Here is an 18,052-nt window from a genome sequence, read left to right as displayed (position 1 = left end):
ATTGTATTTATAAGGTGTGTTTCTCTCTCTCTCTCTCTCCCTTCCTCCCTCCCTTCCTCCCTCCCTCACGCTGTATGCATATACATACACACAGTATAAACCCCATTGCAGCTCTATATAAATCTTTGTCATAACAAAATAAAACAGAATCTGGCATGTTTTGGGAACAAAGATGACTAGCTTTCCTTATTCTATAAGGATAATCACATTTGGGTTTGTTATGACAAGACTGAAAACCTCCTGATATATCACAATGAACCAGTAATGAATGAAAATGAAAAAGATAGATTGCTAAATAATAGATGAGTTTTCTTAATTGAGAAACTATTCAGTGAAAGTGTTTGATGAACTATGAAACAAAGAGTATGAATCGCAATAAAACCAGCTTTACTTTCTAATCTTTATGTTTTGTCTTAACTTGAGAACTACTCTGTACGTTTACAAAATATTTGTACAAGTGACTGGAATAAACATTAACATTAATGTCTAGCACATTCTGTTAGTATTTTTACATTTATCTAACTAGTTTCAGTGTCCAACATGATCTCCAAAAGCAGATTAATTTAGCAAACAAAATAGAAATACTTATAGCAAAACCTAAAATATTTAAAGCACATTATAGGCAAAGGTGTGTGTTTTTACAACACATACTCTCCTTAAGCAGTCTATTTATCATCCTTTGAAAGAAGAGACAAGAAAAACAATACTATGTGTGTGGCCTACATTAACCTCACTCAATAGGTCTTTTTCCACAAATTCATGCTTTTTCTGCACTGCTGATAATTTGACAGTGACTTTTTATTAAAGTAAAATACTCATTGTCTGCTGTCATTATTTGTTTTAATATATAATCTTGCCAACCGAATGCATTTAAAGCAATGCAGATAAGCAATGGCATGCAGAAGGTCACCTAAATGCCATTTGACTGTTTCATAAACTTTGGCATTCTTTTTCTCTCAGTCCACCTTCTGTTACTTAACTGAAAGTCATACCATTTACAAACTTCAAACCTGTCTATAAAAATCCTCTCTTCCGTGTCAAAAAAAAAAACTTTCAGAGCTTGAAACACCTTTTTCTGCATCCATAAAATACTGAAACAGTAATTCAGGATACTCCACAATAAGATATTATATGGTAAAAAAGTAGAGAGTAAAACTAATGAAAAGCTCAAGATCAGGCAAATCCTATCAGTTTAATATCAAACCATATTTAGTAAGATGCATTTCTTATATTGAAAAAGAACTTATTTACAAGCAATGATGTTGTGTGTCAGCCAATATTTCTACCACAGCTATTATGAGTACATTACCGTTTCCCTGAAAATAAGACCTCCCCAGATAATAAGCCCAATCAGGCTATTGAGCACATGCACTAAAATAAGCCCTCCCCTGAAAATATTGCTACACAGCAGCAGCCATGAGGTGACCATGCTCACTACCTCCTGCACCTCAAAAATAATAAAATCTCCCCAAAAATAAGGCCAAGTGCTTATTTCAGGGGCCAAAAGAAAATAAGACCCTGTCTTACTTTTGGGGAAACATGGTAGCTTGCCTTAGTCAAATTCTTGTTAACAGAATAACAGAAGAAAGGAACCTTGGAGGCCTTCTAGTCCAACCCACTGCTTAGGCAGGAAACCCTACATCACTTCTGACAAATGGTTATCCAATCTCTTCTTAAAAACTTCTAGTGTTGCAGCATTCACAACTTCTGGAGGCAAGTTGTTCCACTGATTAATTGTTCTAATTGTCAGGAAATTTCTCCTTAGTTGCTTCTCTCCTTGATTAGTTTCCACCCATTGCTTCTTGTTCTGCCATCAAGTGCTTTGGATAATAGATTGACTCCCTCTTCTCTGTGGCAGCCCCTGAAATATTGGAACATTGCTATCATGTCTCCCCTAGTCCTTCTTTTCATTAAACTAGACATACCCAATTCGTGCATATGTTTTAGCCTCCAGTCCCCTAATCATCATTGTTCTTCTTCTCTGCACTTTTCTAGAGTCTCCGCATCTTTTTTACGTCATGGCGACCAAAACTAGATGCAGTATTCCAAGTGTAGCCTTACCAAGGCATTATAAAGTGGTATTAACTCTTCATGTGATCTTGATTCTATCCCTCTGTTTATGCAGCCTAGAACTGTGCCGGTCTTTTTGGCAGCTGCTGCCCACTACTAGCTTACATTTAAATGGTTCTCCACTAGGACTCCATTATTCTTCTCACAGTTATTACTATTGAGCAAGGTACCACATATACTATACCTGTGCATTTTGTTTTTCTTGCCTAAATGTAGAACCTTACTTTTTTCATTGAATTTCATTTTGTTAGATAGCGCCCAATGTTCAAGTCTGTCAAGATCCTTCTGTATCTTAAGCCTATCTTTTTTTTCTTTTAAAACATCATTGTAGATCTATAATCAGCCATACATTTTTGTTCATAAGTGATTTGTATCAATCTGAAGCTAATGCAAAAATAAAATCATATTATTAATTAGTAACATTACATAAAGAAATCTTAATCTCACTTGATCTTTGTAGTCCATGTAGAAAGGAGAGATACTGGTTGTTGATACTGAAGGTCTTCTACCTTTTTGTGAGTTTGAACTGGTCTAGTCTTTGGAAATGCTTTTCCTTGTATTATCAAGTCCTTGCCTGAAGATGCAAAGTCCTATCAGAAGACAATAATAAAATCAAGTTGTTTAAGAATGTGATGAAAATCTTGCTTAAAATAAATTCTTAAGATTTTCATCTGAGGTTGTTGGGTCTGCCTTTTTGTAGACTAAAAATAGTAAAAACTGGTTTATATACACACAAAGATAGATTTCAAATTGAAGCAGGCTTTAATTTAACCATAGACATACAAACTAAGATTTTATATTTCACCTTAGAAAATTAATTGTTTACTAGGAATAAACATAATTATAATTATGTAACAATTATATCATTTAATTATACAATTAAAATAATTGAACATTAAGCATTCAGAGAATTGGAGACTTGGAACCTACATTGAAGCTACTGATTCTAACATCTTGCTTTATGAAAAAGAACCACAAGAGCATCTGTCCTCTGCTTGAAGATATTTAGTAAAGATATTTGGCAGATACGGTTCTACCATTGAACTGTTCTTAATATTAAAGAAAAAATTATCTAAAAAGACAGCTGGTCTTCTGCATCTTCTGACTGCCCTATACAATCAGGCCATGCTCCAGGTCTCATTCAGGTCCCAGTGTTATCTGATGGGACATGAGCCACGGACGTTCAGTGATTAGAATGCAGTACTGCAGGCTACTTCTGATTGCCAGCTATGCAATTTGGCAGTTCAAATCTCACCAGGCTCAAGGTTAACCCGGCCTTCCATCCTCCTGAGGTGGGTAAAATGAGGACCCAAATTGTTGGACGCAATATGCTGACTCTGTAAACTGCTTGGAGAGGGCTGTAAAGCACTGTAAAGTGATATATGTCTAAGTGCTATTGCTACTGCTATTCTCTATCACCTGGAACACCATCCCCCTGTCTGGTCTCTACTCTATGCAAGAGCTTTGAAAGCATGGCTTTCCGCAGGCTATGAAATGAGTAAGTGGTAGGTCTAGATGTCTCATTATCTTTAATGATTGCTTTCTTCTAGAATTTGGGTTTCTTAATTGTATGATAATTGTTGTTATTGTTGTACATGCTCAGAATTGTTGTAGACGGCCCATACATTTTAAAATAAAAATAACTAATTTCCTAACTTCAACTACAATCTGCCTTCCTATAACATAAATCCATGATTTCATCCCATCTTCTCTAGGGGTTAAAGAACATCTCAATTGTCTGTGTGTCAACCCCAGTAATGCACACAGTACTTGAGATTGAATCTATCAGGCAGTATAAAATAGATGCTTCTGTTGATATCGCCTAAAATTGCTTTTGCCTTTTTACAACCATATCACCTTCCTAACTCATAATGTTCAATCAGGAAGAAACATCTTCAATTCTGCAAACTTTACCAGCTTTTAAGGGCCATTTATAATTTCAACAGCATGTAATTGTGTTTTCTAGCTATATAGTTTAATTTTTTTTACCAAATCCTTCACTAAAGGCTCCTAAATAATGGGATAAGAGATCAGCTCTTCTAAGAGAAAAAGGAAACTGAAATGAGAAACCATTCCAGAGCCTCCCTAGGCTCCTTTTAGTTTGCTTAAATCCCTTTGGCAATTATATTCCAGGATCTGAGAAGCCAGGTTCTCCTGCCCCTTCTAGAAAGGCAAAGCCATGGAAAGACAAAAATATTTCACATACTGCTAGTAAGCACTCCCAATGTTTGCTATGCACCAGAATTCCCCATGAATAGACTATTTTTCCCTTCACTCAGGGACATAGCTGGATGCTTACTCAGACTTCCTGAATCATTCTTGGTCCTCGGTGTCATACTGTGGATTAAGCCATAGTGTATGGCCCAAGCAGGGCCTTCAATGATTCAACAGGAAATAAAAATGATTGTTCTTACTTCTGATTTTTCTTCACTAGAGACATCCAGCAAACTTTTAGACTTTTCAGCAATTGATTCTGTCACTTCAGCCTCTGAAAATAAATCATATTCACTTCCATGTATGCTTTGTTGATCTGGCGAAACTGTTTTAACAGTATAATCTGATTCTTTTGTAGCAGTTTGAATTACTATATCTGGAACCTGAGGGAGAATGTTGGGCAAGATATTAGTTTTATTCCAGTGAAATTTACAAACTGTTTTTAATTGAGCTAATTTTTTAACAATCCAAATGCAACTCTACAATGAAGTCAATTAGTAAGAACTATAAAGATATGCCCTAAAATTGGAACATCTTATGGCTTTCAGATAAATTATTTTCAAAAGCTAAAATTTGGTACTCTTGTAACTTGCGTTGGGAAAGCATAGACCTGGTACTATTATCTGAAATCCAACCATGGCAATTGGTCATAAGATAATTGTAGCTTAATGGTAACATAAATGTAATTCCTATCAGTTTTTATTCCAACGTCTTCTCTTTTATCTATTGAGCAATTAAATCATGCCATCAAGATGCCTCTATTGGTTATTAATGTCACCACACTCATAATTCCTCTAGACTGGCACATGCTTTGCAGTCATTTTCTAAAAACAATTTTTGATCCCCAACTGAAACATATACAATATTTCCTGATTAAACCTAGATCGTGTTCAATATCCTGCTCATTATCTTGTAGGTATTTACAATTTTGAAGTTGTCTCCTCTATTAATAATCTTTTGCACCTCAGTCAAAATGATGTAGAGTTCCTAACCAACCTTCACTCTCTTCCGTACATTGTTGCTTAAGAATAAAACTTTTAATTTGTGAAATTATGAGTTGCTAAAGAAAGAAACGTTTAAAGAACCTTCAAAGATATTTTTTTTCATAGAAATAATTGTGTTTCAACCAAATATGATCCAAAAGCTGATCCTGCAGCACCTAGGCAGCTTGGCTAATTTTGGAAAGCTACCATATTTTTCAGATTACAAAACACATCTGACTATAAGATGCACCTAAATTTAGAAGAGGAAAATTTAGAAGAGGATTTGGGGCTCTGTGCGCCTCATTTTCAACCCTTTTCCAACCTTTTTTCTACCCATTTTCAAGGCTCTTTTTTGGGCCTGTTTTTGAGGCTTTTGGCCCATTTTTAAGGCTTTTTTCTTGGACCATTTTGAGGTTTTTCTTGGCCCATTTTCAAGGCTTTGTCCAACATATTTTTGAGGCTTTTTGGTCCATTTTTGGGGAAAAACAGGCTGTTAAAGCCTCTCAAAATGGACTGAAAAAAGCCTCCAAAACGGACCAAGAAAAGCCAAAACAATGGGCCAAAAAAGCCTCCAAAAAGTGCCAAAAAAGGGCCTGAAAAAGGGGCATGTGGAGGCAAAAAAATGGCCAGTGGGTAGGCGGGGCTTCAGCAATATTTGGTCTATAAGATGCACAGCCATTTTTACCCCCTTTTGGGAGACAAAAAAATTGTGTCTTACAGTCCAAAAATATGGTAAGTAGGCTAAACTTGGTTGGGATAGGAAACAAGATGGAAATCATACTCAGTAGGCTAGACAGAAAAGTCAAGAAAAATATTTGGGAATCAAACAGGGACAAACAACTCCCATATTGTTTTCAGAAAACTATATTTGCATATCCATGAAATTGCCAGGAGTTAAGCCCAACTTGAAGAACTTCCCTTATTGCAGTTTGTTTTTTACTCACACTTTGGGCCAATTAAAGAAAATGTGTATGGAGAATTACATAGTGGGGGAAAATATTTTGTGAGGTTTGGGAAAAACTAAAAATAATTTGAGAAAACTGCTAGCATGTAAGCAATGGCATATACTTTCCTTACAACAGTACTACATGGGTGTCCTGATTTACACTGGATCATCCACAGGGACTCCATCTTAAAAGCACTCATGCTGTGAAATTCATACACTCACTAAAATGCATGCAAATACAGGCAGTATTTGCATATCTACTTTGGCCCAGTATTCCACAATTGTGTCACATGTATTGATTGGAGAGATGAAGCAATGGACAATTTCTAAAAATACAATGACAGAAACCTGGGGCTGCCAAAGTGACTTATTCATGTTTTTAATTCATCTTGTATGGGGAACACTCAGTCACTGTTACTCAGTATAAACGAAAAATGTCTACACATGTCTAGTCTATACAGGATATTTTTTTTCATAAAATGTCTGAGGTCTCCAATCAATAATGTCTTTAGTTTGCCCAACCAATGCAGAGACTATTTGAAGACCTATCTTCTCTCATTATTTACAAACTATTGAATATTTCCTCATTCTGTTCTAAAACTACCATAGTCCTGGTTGCCCTAACTTTCCCTCCCTCCTCCCTGTGTCTATTGAAGGAAAATTCTGGCTACTGGGGGAAAACCTGAAATCACATGAAGGGAAAACACTTATGTTATAAAGTAAGTTACCCAACAAAGCAGCTTGAAAGAAAAAATCAGCAACAGCAAAATGAGAATAAGATGAATTAACCTCAATTCTAGCAATGTATTCTCTCACTTCAGAGGGTTGCACCTGTGGACTGTAGGACTTTAACTGGGAGCTTTCAGGTATGTCCTGAAAAATATGTAATATTTTTACAAGAATAAGCCATCATAATACAATCCAATATCCAATAAATCAAAACTGAAAACTCTACATATTCTTGATGATTAACTGAAGCATAGAATCCTAAATAAATTGGCAGCTGTTACAGAAGAAAGTAGCAATGAATTATGGATAAACTCTAAACAATAACATTTATTTCCTGTCCCTGATGCATTTTGAGGATGCCAAGAAACAGGTGAAGCTCAACAGTGTGTGTGTGTGTGTGAGAGAGAGAGAGAGAGAGAGAGAGGGAGGGAGGGAGGGAGGGAGGGAGGGAGGGAGGGAGGGAGGGAGAGAGAGAGAGAGAGAGAGAGAGAGAGAGAGAGAGAGAGAGAGAGAGAGAGAGAGAGAAATACATGTTTACCAGAGATGCTCAGCTATGATTACTGTATGGTGATTAGATAATTAAAATAATTAGATTAAATAATAATTAAGATAATTAAATTCAAATAATTGTGATTAATTTGATGTCTGATGTTTTCATTCATAATCACAACTATTTAAGGATAAGACGTTAAAAACAAAAGATAAAAAGAACCATAGACACTTTTTCCAATAAGGAAATTGCAAATGTATAAATAGCAATGTACTAAAAAAAAGCTTTTTTTCATTTTTCAGTAGATCCAAATTTTGAACTTGCTGTTTACAGACAATACTTATATCCTATACCCTAATGCAGGGAGTTTTGAGCAGTGGTTTCTACACTGTTGTCTTAAATTACTACACCAAACTGAATTTTGCTTTCGGTTATTTTTAACTGTCTGGCACTACTCTGAATGTGTTATTTATATGAAATATTAATACAATCCATAAAAACAGATAAATCAATAAAACCAAATTAAATAAACAAATTAAAGCTTACAATTTAAACATGTACCACTTACAGCAAGGCAGTGAAAGGACAAAAAGCACTAAGTTGGGGGTCAGAGGCCCCAGACAGTGACTTAACAACCATATTAACAGGAAACTATAACATTCACCTACAAAAAAAAACCTTACAAACAGCAGAATCAGAATCAAGAAAGAGAAGAGAGAGAAATGTGATATACATGTATGTATATTTCACCTCATCAGCAACTACATTATGTATTTCACCTCATCAGCAACTTCCTCTTCTTGCTGTACTTTTAAATTTTAACTATAACAGAAGAATGTAGAAATGTGCTATGCACATACAATGTTATGCATTGTCATTTCATTTCCAGGGGTTTCTAAAAGAATATTCTGAAAACTGCCACTAATAAAAATAAAGATAATTATACTTTATAGCAACTTTGTTGCTGCAACTTTACATAAGTCACTTTTCATCTAAATAATTCAATGAAATTAATAAAATTTTTAAGACAGTGAGGAAAAGAAAGCAGAATCTATTTCAGATGAGGAATTTTTTTAAAAAAATTATTCTCAAACATGTAAAACACACAATTTTATTAACGGATGCATAGAAGAATATCAAAAACAGGCTTCATTATGGAAGTTCTCTGTAAATCTGACAGATCTTATAACTTTACAATAAATAACAAACTGGCACCTTTCAAATGTTTTGGGCTTCAACTCAGGCCAGCCTAAATCAGGCTGTAATCATTTTAATCCAAAATATGAGATGGAACCAAGACAAAAGCCTTGCTAAAACTAAGCCATTCAGCAACTCAGAACCAGTAAATGGACCAATTTCCTATTCATATATATTTTTGTATAAAAAATATTCCACTCAGGTATTCAGAAGTTAAGAAATAGGTGTCTTTCTTTGAAAGAAGCTCCAATATACCTACTTGCTCTGATTCTTCTAGTATCTGTTTTATACCTTGGTATACAGATGGAGATACAAATCGATCCTTTCTAATGTGAGATGACTTCTTCAAATTAAAAAAATAAAAATAAATTAGTACTAGTATAAGTATCTTACATTTCAATATGTTTTAGTCAGAGGTGGTATTCAGCCAGTTCTAACAGGTTCTGGAGAACTAGTAGTGGAAATTTTGAGTAGTTCAGAGAATTGGCAAATAGGCTGGCCCCACCCCCACTGCCTCCCAACTGATCTTTTGTCACCCTGAACAGGAGAACAGAACTGGAAAGCAGGTTAGTGGGGTGGGGAGGGAATGGGGATTTTGCAGTAACCTTCCTCTGCCATGCCCACAAAACCACACCCACAAAGCAATGCCACACCTACCAAGCCATGCCCACAGAACCAATAGTAAAAATTTTGAATCTCGCCACTGGTTTCAGTCCTATAAAAGGGATGTAGGTATTATTTATTACATGTACACCCTGCCACAATGCTGCAGGGCTCTCAGCAATTTTCAGGAAAAGAAAAACCTCTACAACATTTACAGTTGGATTAAAATAATAGAGTACAAGGAGTACAAGACGCACCTTTTTCCCTCAAAAAAGAGGCTGAAAATCTGGGTGCATCTTATACACTGAATACGGCATTTTTTGCCTCCTGAAATCCCGCCCCCTTCACCAAAATGGCCGTGCGTAGCTTTTAGGAGACCTCCTGGAGGCTGGGGGGGGGGGGTTGAGCAAAAAGAGGCTATAAGCCTCCTAATGGCTATCCATTTTTTGACAGAAAACGGGCCCATTTTTTGCTCATCCCCCCCCCAAGAGCATTCTACAAGCCTCCTAAGGGCTATTCATGCCATTGGGGGGGGGGACAGGCCCGTTTTCATGAAAAACAGGGCATTTTTGAGAGGTTTGCAGAGTACAAAAGCTTTTTTTTAATTTGCCTCTTCAAAACCTTGGTGTGTCTTATACTCCGGTGTGTCTTATACTCCGAAAAATATGGTACAAAAGAACTCTGTTTTCAGTTGCTTCCACAAGGCATCTGAGTCTATTACAGTGAACTGGCACTGCTACAGAAAAATAGCACCTCTAAGCCTCTCAGAAGTGAGGAAAACGATTAGCAGGTTTGCCTAGCAAAATCAAATAGATCAGGTAAATTCTAGTAGGCAAGTGCAATCCTGAAAAGAACTTAATGCCAAACCATTAAAGTTTTTATAGATTAATGCCAGCACTTTAAATCTCCTTGAAAGTTTATAGGAAGCCAATGAAGGGCCTATAGCATAGATGATGTACATTCCCACAGGATGTCCCTCTCAAACCACATCTAATTAGTTGAGACTTCACAATTCAAGGTCTTGAATTACTTGGTGCAAAGCCTCTTGTAAATTTCGTGATACTGGAATGTCCCATGATCTGCTTCCTACTTATAGGCAGCTCTTAGTCCTGACTTTCCCACCTTCTGTCTGCTCACTGCAATGTCAACCCAGCCATTGTGGCATCCTCCATCACAGAAGATTTCCCCTCTTAGAAGAACTCAAGTCCTTTGACATGTACATATAATAAATGTTACATAATATAGTATTTTATTATAGTTACATGCATTTAGAAATACTAACGCTGGTTAGGAATGAATATAATCACTCACTCTATAGAATTGGAGCTCTTTACTATGGCACTTATACTTCAGAAATCTCTGAAATTTCCAGAGAAGTCAATGTAACTGCAAATTGGGGAGAAGGAATTCATCTTACCATTCCATGTTGAAATAAATGAACAATTCATAAAAACCTAAATAAATATACTGATGCAGGTTCTATTATGGCACTCCTTATATCACTATCAGAGGAAAACTTATAATCTTTCCACAATATCATGTTGAACCTTACCAATTTCATACTGTCACTTTCCACTGTTGCCATTCGTACAGCTGATAATTCCAGTTCGTTTGGCTGCATTTCTTTTTTGATAGTTGCCTGCTTTAGTTTAAAAGAAAATAATACAAATATTAGAAAGCACAAATTCATGTATTATATTTAAACTGCACTTGAGGCAGTTGCTAATATAAATATTATGAAATATTTATAAATATTACTTATAATATGAAATACAATATAGTCATAAAACTGCAGGATTTCCTTAATTGGCAATGTATAGTAAGCAAATAATAAATAAATGATTTAGAAATGATTCTCACAGTTTTGTTCTTCCTAAATACTAATTTTCTCGTTCTTTCATCACCATCAAGCAGCCATAATTTTCAATTTATTTGTTATATGGACACTTAAATAGACATAAATCATGAATTTGAAACAATAAGCTCTTAGTAAGTACTAAGTAATCGTTATTCTCAGTCATTCTTGAGTTTCCAAAGGATGCAATCACTTTTTCTAAACTTATTTCTCTAATTCCCACCAATTATTCATGATTTCTAATAACATCTTCTACTAGATCACATTCATTGTTGGGCAAGAAAGACTAATTTTAAGTAGGAAAGCTCATGAAAACCAAAGAATGTCGTTTAATTAATACTTAAACCAAAGTTAGTTCATCATAGAGCCGAGGTGGCGCAGTGGTTAGAGTGCAGTACTGCAGGCACTTCAGCTGACTGTTAGCTGCAGTTCGGCGGTTCAAATCTCACCGGCTCAAGGTTGACTCAGCCTTCCATCCTTCCAAGGTGGGTAAAATGAGGACCCAGACTGTGGGGCAATATGCTGACTCTGTAAACCACTTAGAGAGGGCTGAAAGCCCTATGAAGCGGTATATAAGTCTAACTGCTATTGCTATAAGAAAAGGAATGAAATTGATACATACATTACAAACAGCACAAATAATAGTTAATGGGAAATTGGCAAAACTCCGTGGAATACAAAAAAGAGGTATGTCAAGGATGCCCAATTTTGCCACTACAGTAAATTTTTGTTATTGAAGTTTTGAATAGAGACAGACCACAAGATGAAAGAAGAACTATGGTGAAACTTAAATGAGAAGTGCATTAATTAAGGACATTTGTGGATGATATGTTTTAATTTTGGAAAATCCTATAGAAAAAATTAGATATATTAATGGAAAAGTTGAAGGAATTTGGTACATTGCTGGATTTAAAATTAAACAAGGAAAAAACAAAGATGTTAACAAAAAATATAAGAATGGAAAAAACTGGTTTTCAGAATAAAAAAGTAAACTACGTGGACACTTATAATAACAAATATAAAAAGTATATCATTTTAAAATAATTATGTCAAGATGTGAAATGAAATTTAACACTTAATAAGATGAGAAAAGTTACAATTATCATGGTTTGTAAGAATTTCCATAGTGAAAATATATATACTATCAAGGATGATTTTTTTAAAAATAATACCTACGGTATTTTGAAAAAGGATGCACTTTTAAGCAATGATAAACAGATATATCTAGATTTATATCTAGAGTGGAGATAAATCAACAAGTATAAAATTCAGCAAGATGCAAAGAAAAGAGGAAGATTAGGATTGCCAGATTTCAAACTGCATTTTGCAGCCTTTTTGAATGAAAGAGTGGATGTTGCTGAGAAACAATGGAACATTAGAGTTAGAAAAACAAACCTAAAGTTTGGTAGGCATGGCTTCTGTAGTACAATAAAGTTAAAGTTAATATAGATTTTAAAAATCATTATGTGCAAAGTGCCATATTAAGGATATGGAATAAATACAAGCCCCCAAATACCTTTACTGATTTGGTTTGAGCAAATCAGCTGATACTGGTACAGCTGTACCAGTATCAATCCACCCAAAATATAAAACCAATTTCAGGTATCAGTCTCAGAAAGAACAGAGCATTTGCAGCAGTATCTCTGCATCTGTATAATTCCTTCTTCCAGTATAATAATAATACGGGTAGTCCTCGACCTACAGCCACAATTGAGCCCAAAGTTTTGCTGCTAAGTGAAACATTTGTTAAGTGAATTTTGCCCCATTTTATAACTTTTCATGCCACAGTTGTTAAGTGAATCACTGCAGTTGTTAATGACGTGATTGTTAAAATGAATCTGGCTTCTCCATTGACTTTGCTTGTAAGGTCACAAAAGGTTATCACATGACCCCTGGACACTGTAACAATCATACTTATGAGTCAGTTGCCAAGCATCTGAATTTTGATCATGTGACTATGGGAATGCTGCAACAGTCATAAGTAACGTTTTTCAGTGTCATTGTAACTTTGTAATTTTGAACAGTCACTAAATGAACTGTAAGTTGAGAACTACCTGTAAAGTCTAAACATATGATTGACTATGCCATGAACCATACTATTTTAAAAAAAAAAACCAGGGAAGGACAAAGGAAGGAAAGAATAGAGAGGAGAGAAGGAAGAAAGGGAGGGAGGGAGGAAAGGAGAAAGGGGAAAGGAGGGAGGGAGAAGAGAGGCGGGGAGGGAGAGACAAAGGAAAAGGGAAACGGAGAGGGATGATCCACTCACCAGTCTGCCTGGAAGTGAAGGAGAGAGAGGGGAAGGAAGGAAGGAAAGAAGGAACAAGAAAGAAGGGAGAGAAGGTGGGAAGGAGAATTTCTGATGTTCATTGCTACAAGGAAATCCAATGCCGAAGCTGACAGAAAGATTGAAGTTACTCCCATGCCCATTGATTTTTTGCCCAACCATAGTTATTTTGTTTCTCTTTTTAGATAGGGAAATACCTTTGAAACTATGATCCAATGGACCATGGGTTGACTAGTCTTTATCACACTATTTAATAATCAGTTCAACAATTCAAGAACATCTCTATTAAAAATGGATTGGTCATTGTCAATAAATTGTCACCATCTTTACTTTCTGCTGTTCATTCTTCTATGACCTCACCATCTACAATTCTCCTAGACAGCTAAGTGAGAATAGACATCCACATAAATAAGTCATCAAAGATCTCCATGAATCTAAAGAAATGAAAACACATCTCAAAGCTTAAACCATAATATATTTGTTAGATTATAAGATGCAACCAAAAAAATTAATTTTTAAAACTGCTGATTTGATTGATCATAGAGCAATACAATGAAGTTGTAAGTAAAGTAAACACATTGTACATGTGTTCATATATCACACAGAAGTATAATTTGATTTGGTTTTAATTTAGCATTCATTATCTTTTGTTTGTATTTACCATATTTTTCGGAGTATAAGACGCTCCAAAGTATAAGACACACTTAGCTTTTGGGAAGGAAAACAAATGGAAAAAAATCTGCCTCTCCCTCCCAGCAATTTGCCTCTTTGCACCAAATAGTAAACAGTACAGAAGATATACACAGTTTGTGGTGTTACATTTCAGACTTTACTTGTACAGATGCTGTTAAAATTGATGTGGCTTTCTGGAAGTATACATTATTCTCTGCTATTTAAAAGAAGATACAATAGCACTGGGCCTATTAATATCAAGCATTTATTTGAAAAAGTTTCTTCATTTTGTTGTCTAGAACAATAATAAAGCAGTCTTTAAAAAATATGTCTAATAATTTGAACATTCTACAGACATTTATAGTTATTGACTTACCTCCTTGCAGCAAACAGCCTGTTTCAGTTTAGCCTGATTAGAAGAAAAAAGAATCTGTCTCTGCCTCCTTCCAGCAAACACTGGAAGGAGGCAAGCACTGGGATCCCGATCATCAGCTGTTTCAGGTTGCAGGGATTGCCATAGTCTTTTGTTGCCTCCACAAGCCCCATTTTCTCCATTTGCTGCAAGGGAGGCAGAGGCCAAAGGGTGGGGGCTGGTGAGTGGGTGGGCTACATTCGGTTTATAAGACGCACCCAAATTTTCATCCTCTTTTAGGGGGGGAACTGTGTCTTATACTCTGAAAAATATGGTATTTTAGTATATTTTGATTTGAAAAAATAATACTTTGCATACATAGATCACCAACCTATTCATACATCTCTTTAAGAATCCTTACAAAGGAGAATCCATTTAACTGTGATCTATGTTACTTTTAACTAACAACTACCAGAAAGGAAGTAATAGCAAATGTTATTAATATATTATAGTTTTCAAAATGTCAGAATACATTATTTTTGAAGCCTCAAAAGTGCTTTTCTCAAGGAAAAAAAACACTTTTTTCTTGGTTTTCCTTTGAAAACATTGTTTTCCCTCCCCCACCCCTTTTTTCTTTCCATCCTCTCCCTTTCCCATTGTTGTCTGTGTAACAAAAAATAAAAATAATTTATATTTTTTTAAAAAGTGCTTTTCTCAAGGAAAAAAAAACACTTTTTTCTTGGTTTTCCTTTGAAAACATTGTTAAAGAAAAAAATCAAGGAATCTAGTTGCCTTTGGAAAAAAGCAGCTTTGGGACAACAGACAGTATTTTTAAAGGTAGATAATCTTACTAACCCAAGCTTCTTTAACTCATTCTAGTTTACTTACTTGATAATCTTGGCCAAGAATACTCTCCAAAAGTTCTTTGATCTTTAGGTCTGACGCAGTTGGAACTGTAGACTTTAAAGATTCGATTATTTCATCAATAGATCGTGAAATAATTCCAGAAGGCAACTTTGAAACGGATAAGTGTGCCTTGCTGAATGAAGATTTCAAACGTGATTTTGAAATACCTATTCTACTTTCAGATGTGGTTTCTTCCAGATATGCTGAAGAAAATTTAATACTAGATGAAGTACTGGTTTTTGTACTGTAAGATCTTTCTAAGTGACTGGGTATATTTGATTCTGAGGTTTCTTTAGGAATGCTCGTAGATTTTTCACTTACACTGGAAATTATAGAACAGGAATCATCAAAGTCTGCAGTGTTGGTCCCTACTGTGGGAAGGATTATATGTTGAGATAATATTTTTTGTTCAAGTTGTTTAACATTAGCAATGCTATATTTTGACTGATCTTTAAACTGTAATTTTGCACAAGGCACCTTTGGAGATTTTGGTTTCAGTGGTCCTGGTTTTTTCAATATGGTCATCTGCTTGGTGGTTCCTACGAAAGAGGCTATTAATACTGGCAATTTTTCACCTTCATCTCCTGGGCTCTCACTTTTATGTTCTGAAACGGCTTTTCCAGTATGAAAAGCCTTTTTTTTATCATCAGTATGATTCTGCTTCTTAGAAGATTTCTTTGACTGACTTGCAGTATCTTCAGTCTTGATTGTTTCTTCTTCATCACAAGAAATCCTTACTTTTTTCTGGATTTTAGAAGTATCCCACTCAGAAAAAAGTTGTTTGATTTCAGTACATAGAAAGGGACTTCTAGTTTTAGAAGGTTTCTGAAATGACTGACCTGATGGTGTATCTTCCTGTAAAGCTTTGTTTATATTTCCATGGTCAGAAGCATATTCTTGTTTAAATTTCAAAAAATCCTGCCTAGTTTCTTTGCATATATTTTCACGCTCCTTAACTATCTTCAATTCTTCCAAATAGTTTAATCCAAAATGTTCATGTTTTCTAGCCATTCTTAAAGTCTGTGGAAATAAACATAAAATTTTGCTAACAGAAAACTGAACAGGAATATCTAAACAATGTGGAAAGGTTCTACTTTAACTTAGTAAATTAAGATACTTGTGTGAATTTATTAGCCTCTCTACAAATGACTTTAGATATCTTGGACACCATACTAAGATGAAAACCAAATAATCAGAAATATAATTATCATAGTGTGACATCTGACATTATATCATTCAATTTTTTCCTTTCCCAAATGTTATATCTGGCATACATACGTCAATTAAACTATATCATTGACTAATAGGTGTATAAAATACTTAATCCAATTCTACATACAGGTAGTCCTCTACTTATGACTGAGCCCAAAATTTATGTTGCTAAGTGACACCGTTGTTAAATAAATTTTGCCCCATTTTACAATCTTTCTTGCCACATTGTTAAATGAATCACTGCAGTTATTAAGTTAGTAACTTAATAACTGGGGATGCTATGATAGTTGTAAGTGTGAAAAATGACCATAAATGACTTTTTTCAGAGCCATTGTCACTTCAAATGATCACTAAATGAACTGTTGTAAGTGGAGAACTACCTATATATGGTCATTTGCAGGCCTCCCCTTCAATTTAGAGAAGATTTGCTACCAACCTCATTTGACCAAATAGATGTCACTAGGTTAGTTAGTGAACTGCAGACCTGCAGTTCAATTCTACACTTTTTCAACTTTTCTGCTCATCAGGATGGTCCACACAGTTCAGCAGATCTCATCCTAGGTACGCTCCACTCCACTAGATCTGCAGCTGTAACAGCATCTGCTTTTCAATTTGAATAACAGTACATAACAATATTACAAATAAACATAATATCCCTCCCTCCCATCCTAAGAATGTATTTTGTTCCTCGGGAAAGTGAGAGGATTCTTCTGTCCTAGGAGCTTACTGCAGCTTTTACAAATGCTTGTATCAAAAAAGAACATTTCTACTTTTTAAAGTCTGCTGCCCAATTAACAGGGAGAAACTTTGTTTTACACCAGCCCTTCTTCAAACAGTTCCTAACTGTTCAATGGTTATTAAACAAGGCAGTTCTAAATCACATGATAATCTTCCCCCATACCCACAAAAGCTGCGTGTTTGGCTTTTTCAGGCAGAAAAATGTCCACTTGTTTTTTTAATGGAGAGGACAAGGGGATTCCTGATGAGGTGCGGGGGGGGGATGCGACACACACACACACACACACACACACACGGAGGGAGGGAGGGAGGGAGGAAGTCAGACACACAGACAGACACACAGATAAACACACATACACATACACAGAAGGAGGGCAGACAGAGACACGCAGAGACACAGACACAAACAGGCGCGCGCGCACACACACACACACACACACACACACACACACGCAGAGCTCCGTCTCTCAAGGCAAAGGCTCTCACCTCCCCGGCAGACGCGGCCACTCAGCCACCGCGCGACGGAGACGCAACCGGAGCGGTTTCTGCGGGGCTCGTGCCGCTCTACGCACTTCGCGCAGCCAACCGCGGCTCCTGGGACGTGGCCTTCCTCAGGGGAGGAGGGACGCGCGCGGTCCCCTAGCAACGGCCTGAGCCACGGGGTCCGGAGGAGGAGAGGGATTGCAGGCGGCAAAAAAAGAAAAAAGAAATAAAGAAAGTGGGTTATCCGCCGCAAGTGGCAGCACCTAGACGATCTTGCCCATCTCCGAAGCTAAGCAAAGTTGGTCCGGGTTAAAAACT

At 36.0% G+C, this 18,052-nt stretch overlaps 2 protein-coding genes across 3 annotated transcripts in view; both read right to left on the bottom strand.

Moving 5' to 3' along the window:
• Nucleotides 1–10,868, bottom strand: part of LOC106539229 (uncharacterized) — an 86,969-nt gene extending 76,101 nt beyond the window's left edge. For both annotated transcript variants that reach the window (XM_087723814.1, XM_087723817.1), the window contains exons 1-5: nucleotides 10,785–10,868; nucleotides 8,889–8,972; nucleotides 7,003–7,086; nucleotides 4,485–4,667; nucleotides 2,518–2,660 (exon numbers count right to left, since the gene is read on the bottom strand). In XM_087723814.1, the coding sequence (XP_087579940.1) occupies nucleotides 2,518–2,660; nucleotides 4,485–4,667; nucleotides 7,003–7,086; nucleotides 8,889–8,972; nucleotides 10,785–10,853 (563 nt within the window). In that variant the 5' untranslated portion in view covers nucleotides 10,854–10,868. The remainder of the gene's footprint in view (nucleotides 1–2,517; nucleotides 2,661–4,484; nucleotides 4,668–7,002; nucleotides 7,087–8,888; nucleotides 8,973–10,784) is intronic.
• Nucleotides 10,869–15,265: 4,397 nt separating this feature from the next.
• Nucleotides 15,266–17,852, bottom strand: LOC148049718 (uncharacterized). Its single transcript, XM_087704534.1, has 2 exons — nucleotides 17,738–17,852; nucleotides 15,266–16,321 (listed from the first exon to the last, which is right to left on the bottom strand). The coding sequence occupies exon 2, from the start codon at nucleotides 16,310–16,312 to the stop codon at nucleotides 15,266–15,268; it is 1,047 nt and encodes a 348-aa protein (XP_087560660.1). The 5' UTR covers nucleotides 16,313–16,321; nucleotides 17,738–17,852.
• Nucleotides 17,853–18,052: the final 200 nt, after the last annotated feature.

The sequence above is a fragment of the Thamnophis sirtalis genome, unplaced genomic scaffold (assembly GCF_051295495.1).
Source record: "Thamnophis sirtalis isolate CommonGarterSnake01/CBP01778 unplaced genomic scaffold, rThaSir2_p1.2 scaffold_1, whole genome shotgun sequence".
Lineage (NCBI taxonomy): Eukaryota > Metazoa > Chordata > Lepidosauria > Squamata > Natricidae > Thamnophis > Thamnophis sirtalis.
The sequence above is the reverse complement of the archived record's forward strand: the minus strand, read 5'-3'. Positions and strand labels throughout refer to the sequence as shown.

Excerpts from the sequence above, each read along its gene's own strand:
- LOC148049718 (XM_087704534.1), bottom strand. The coding sequence starts at position 16,312 with ATGGCTAGAAAACATGAACATTTTGGATTAAACTATTTGGAAGAATTG.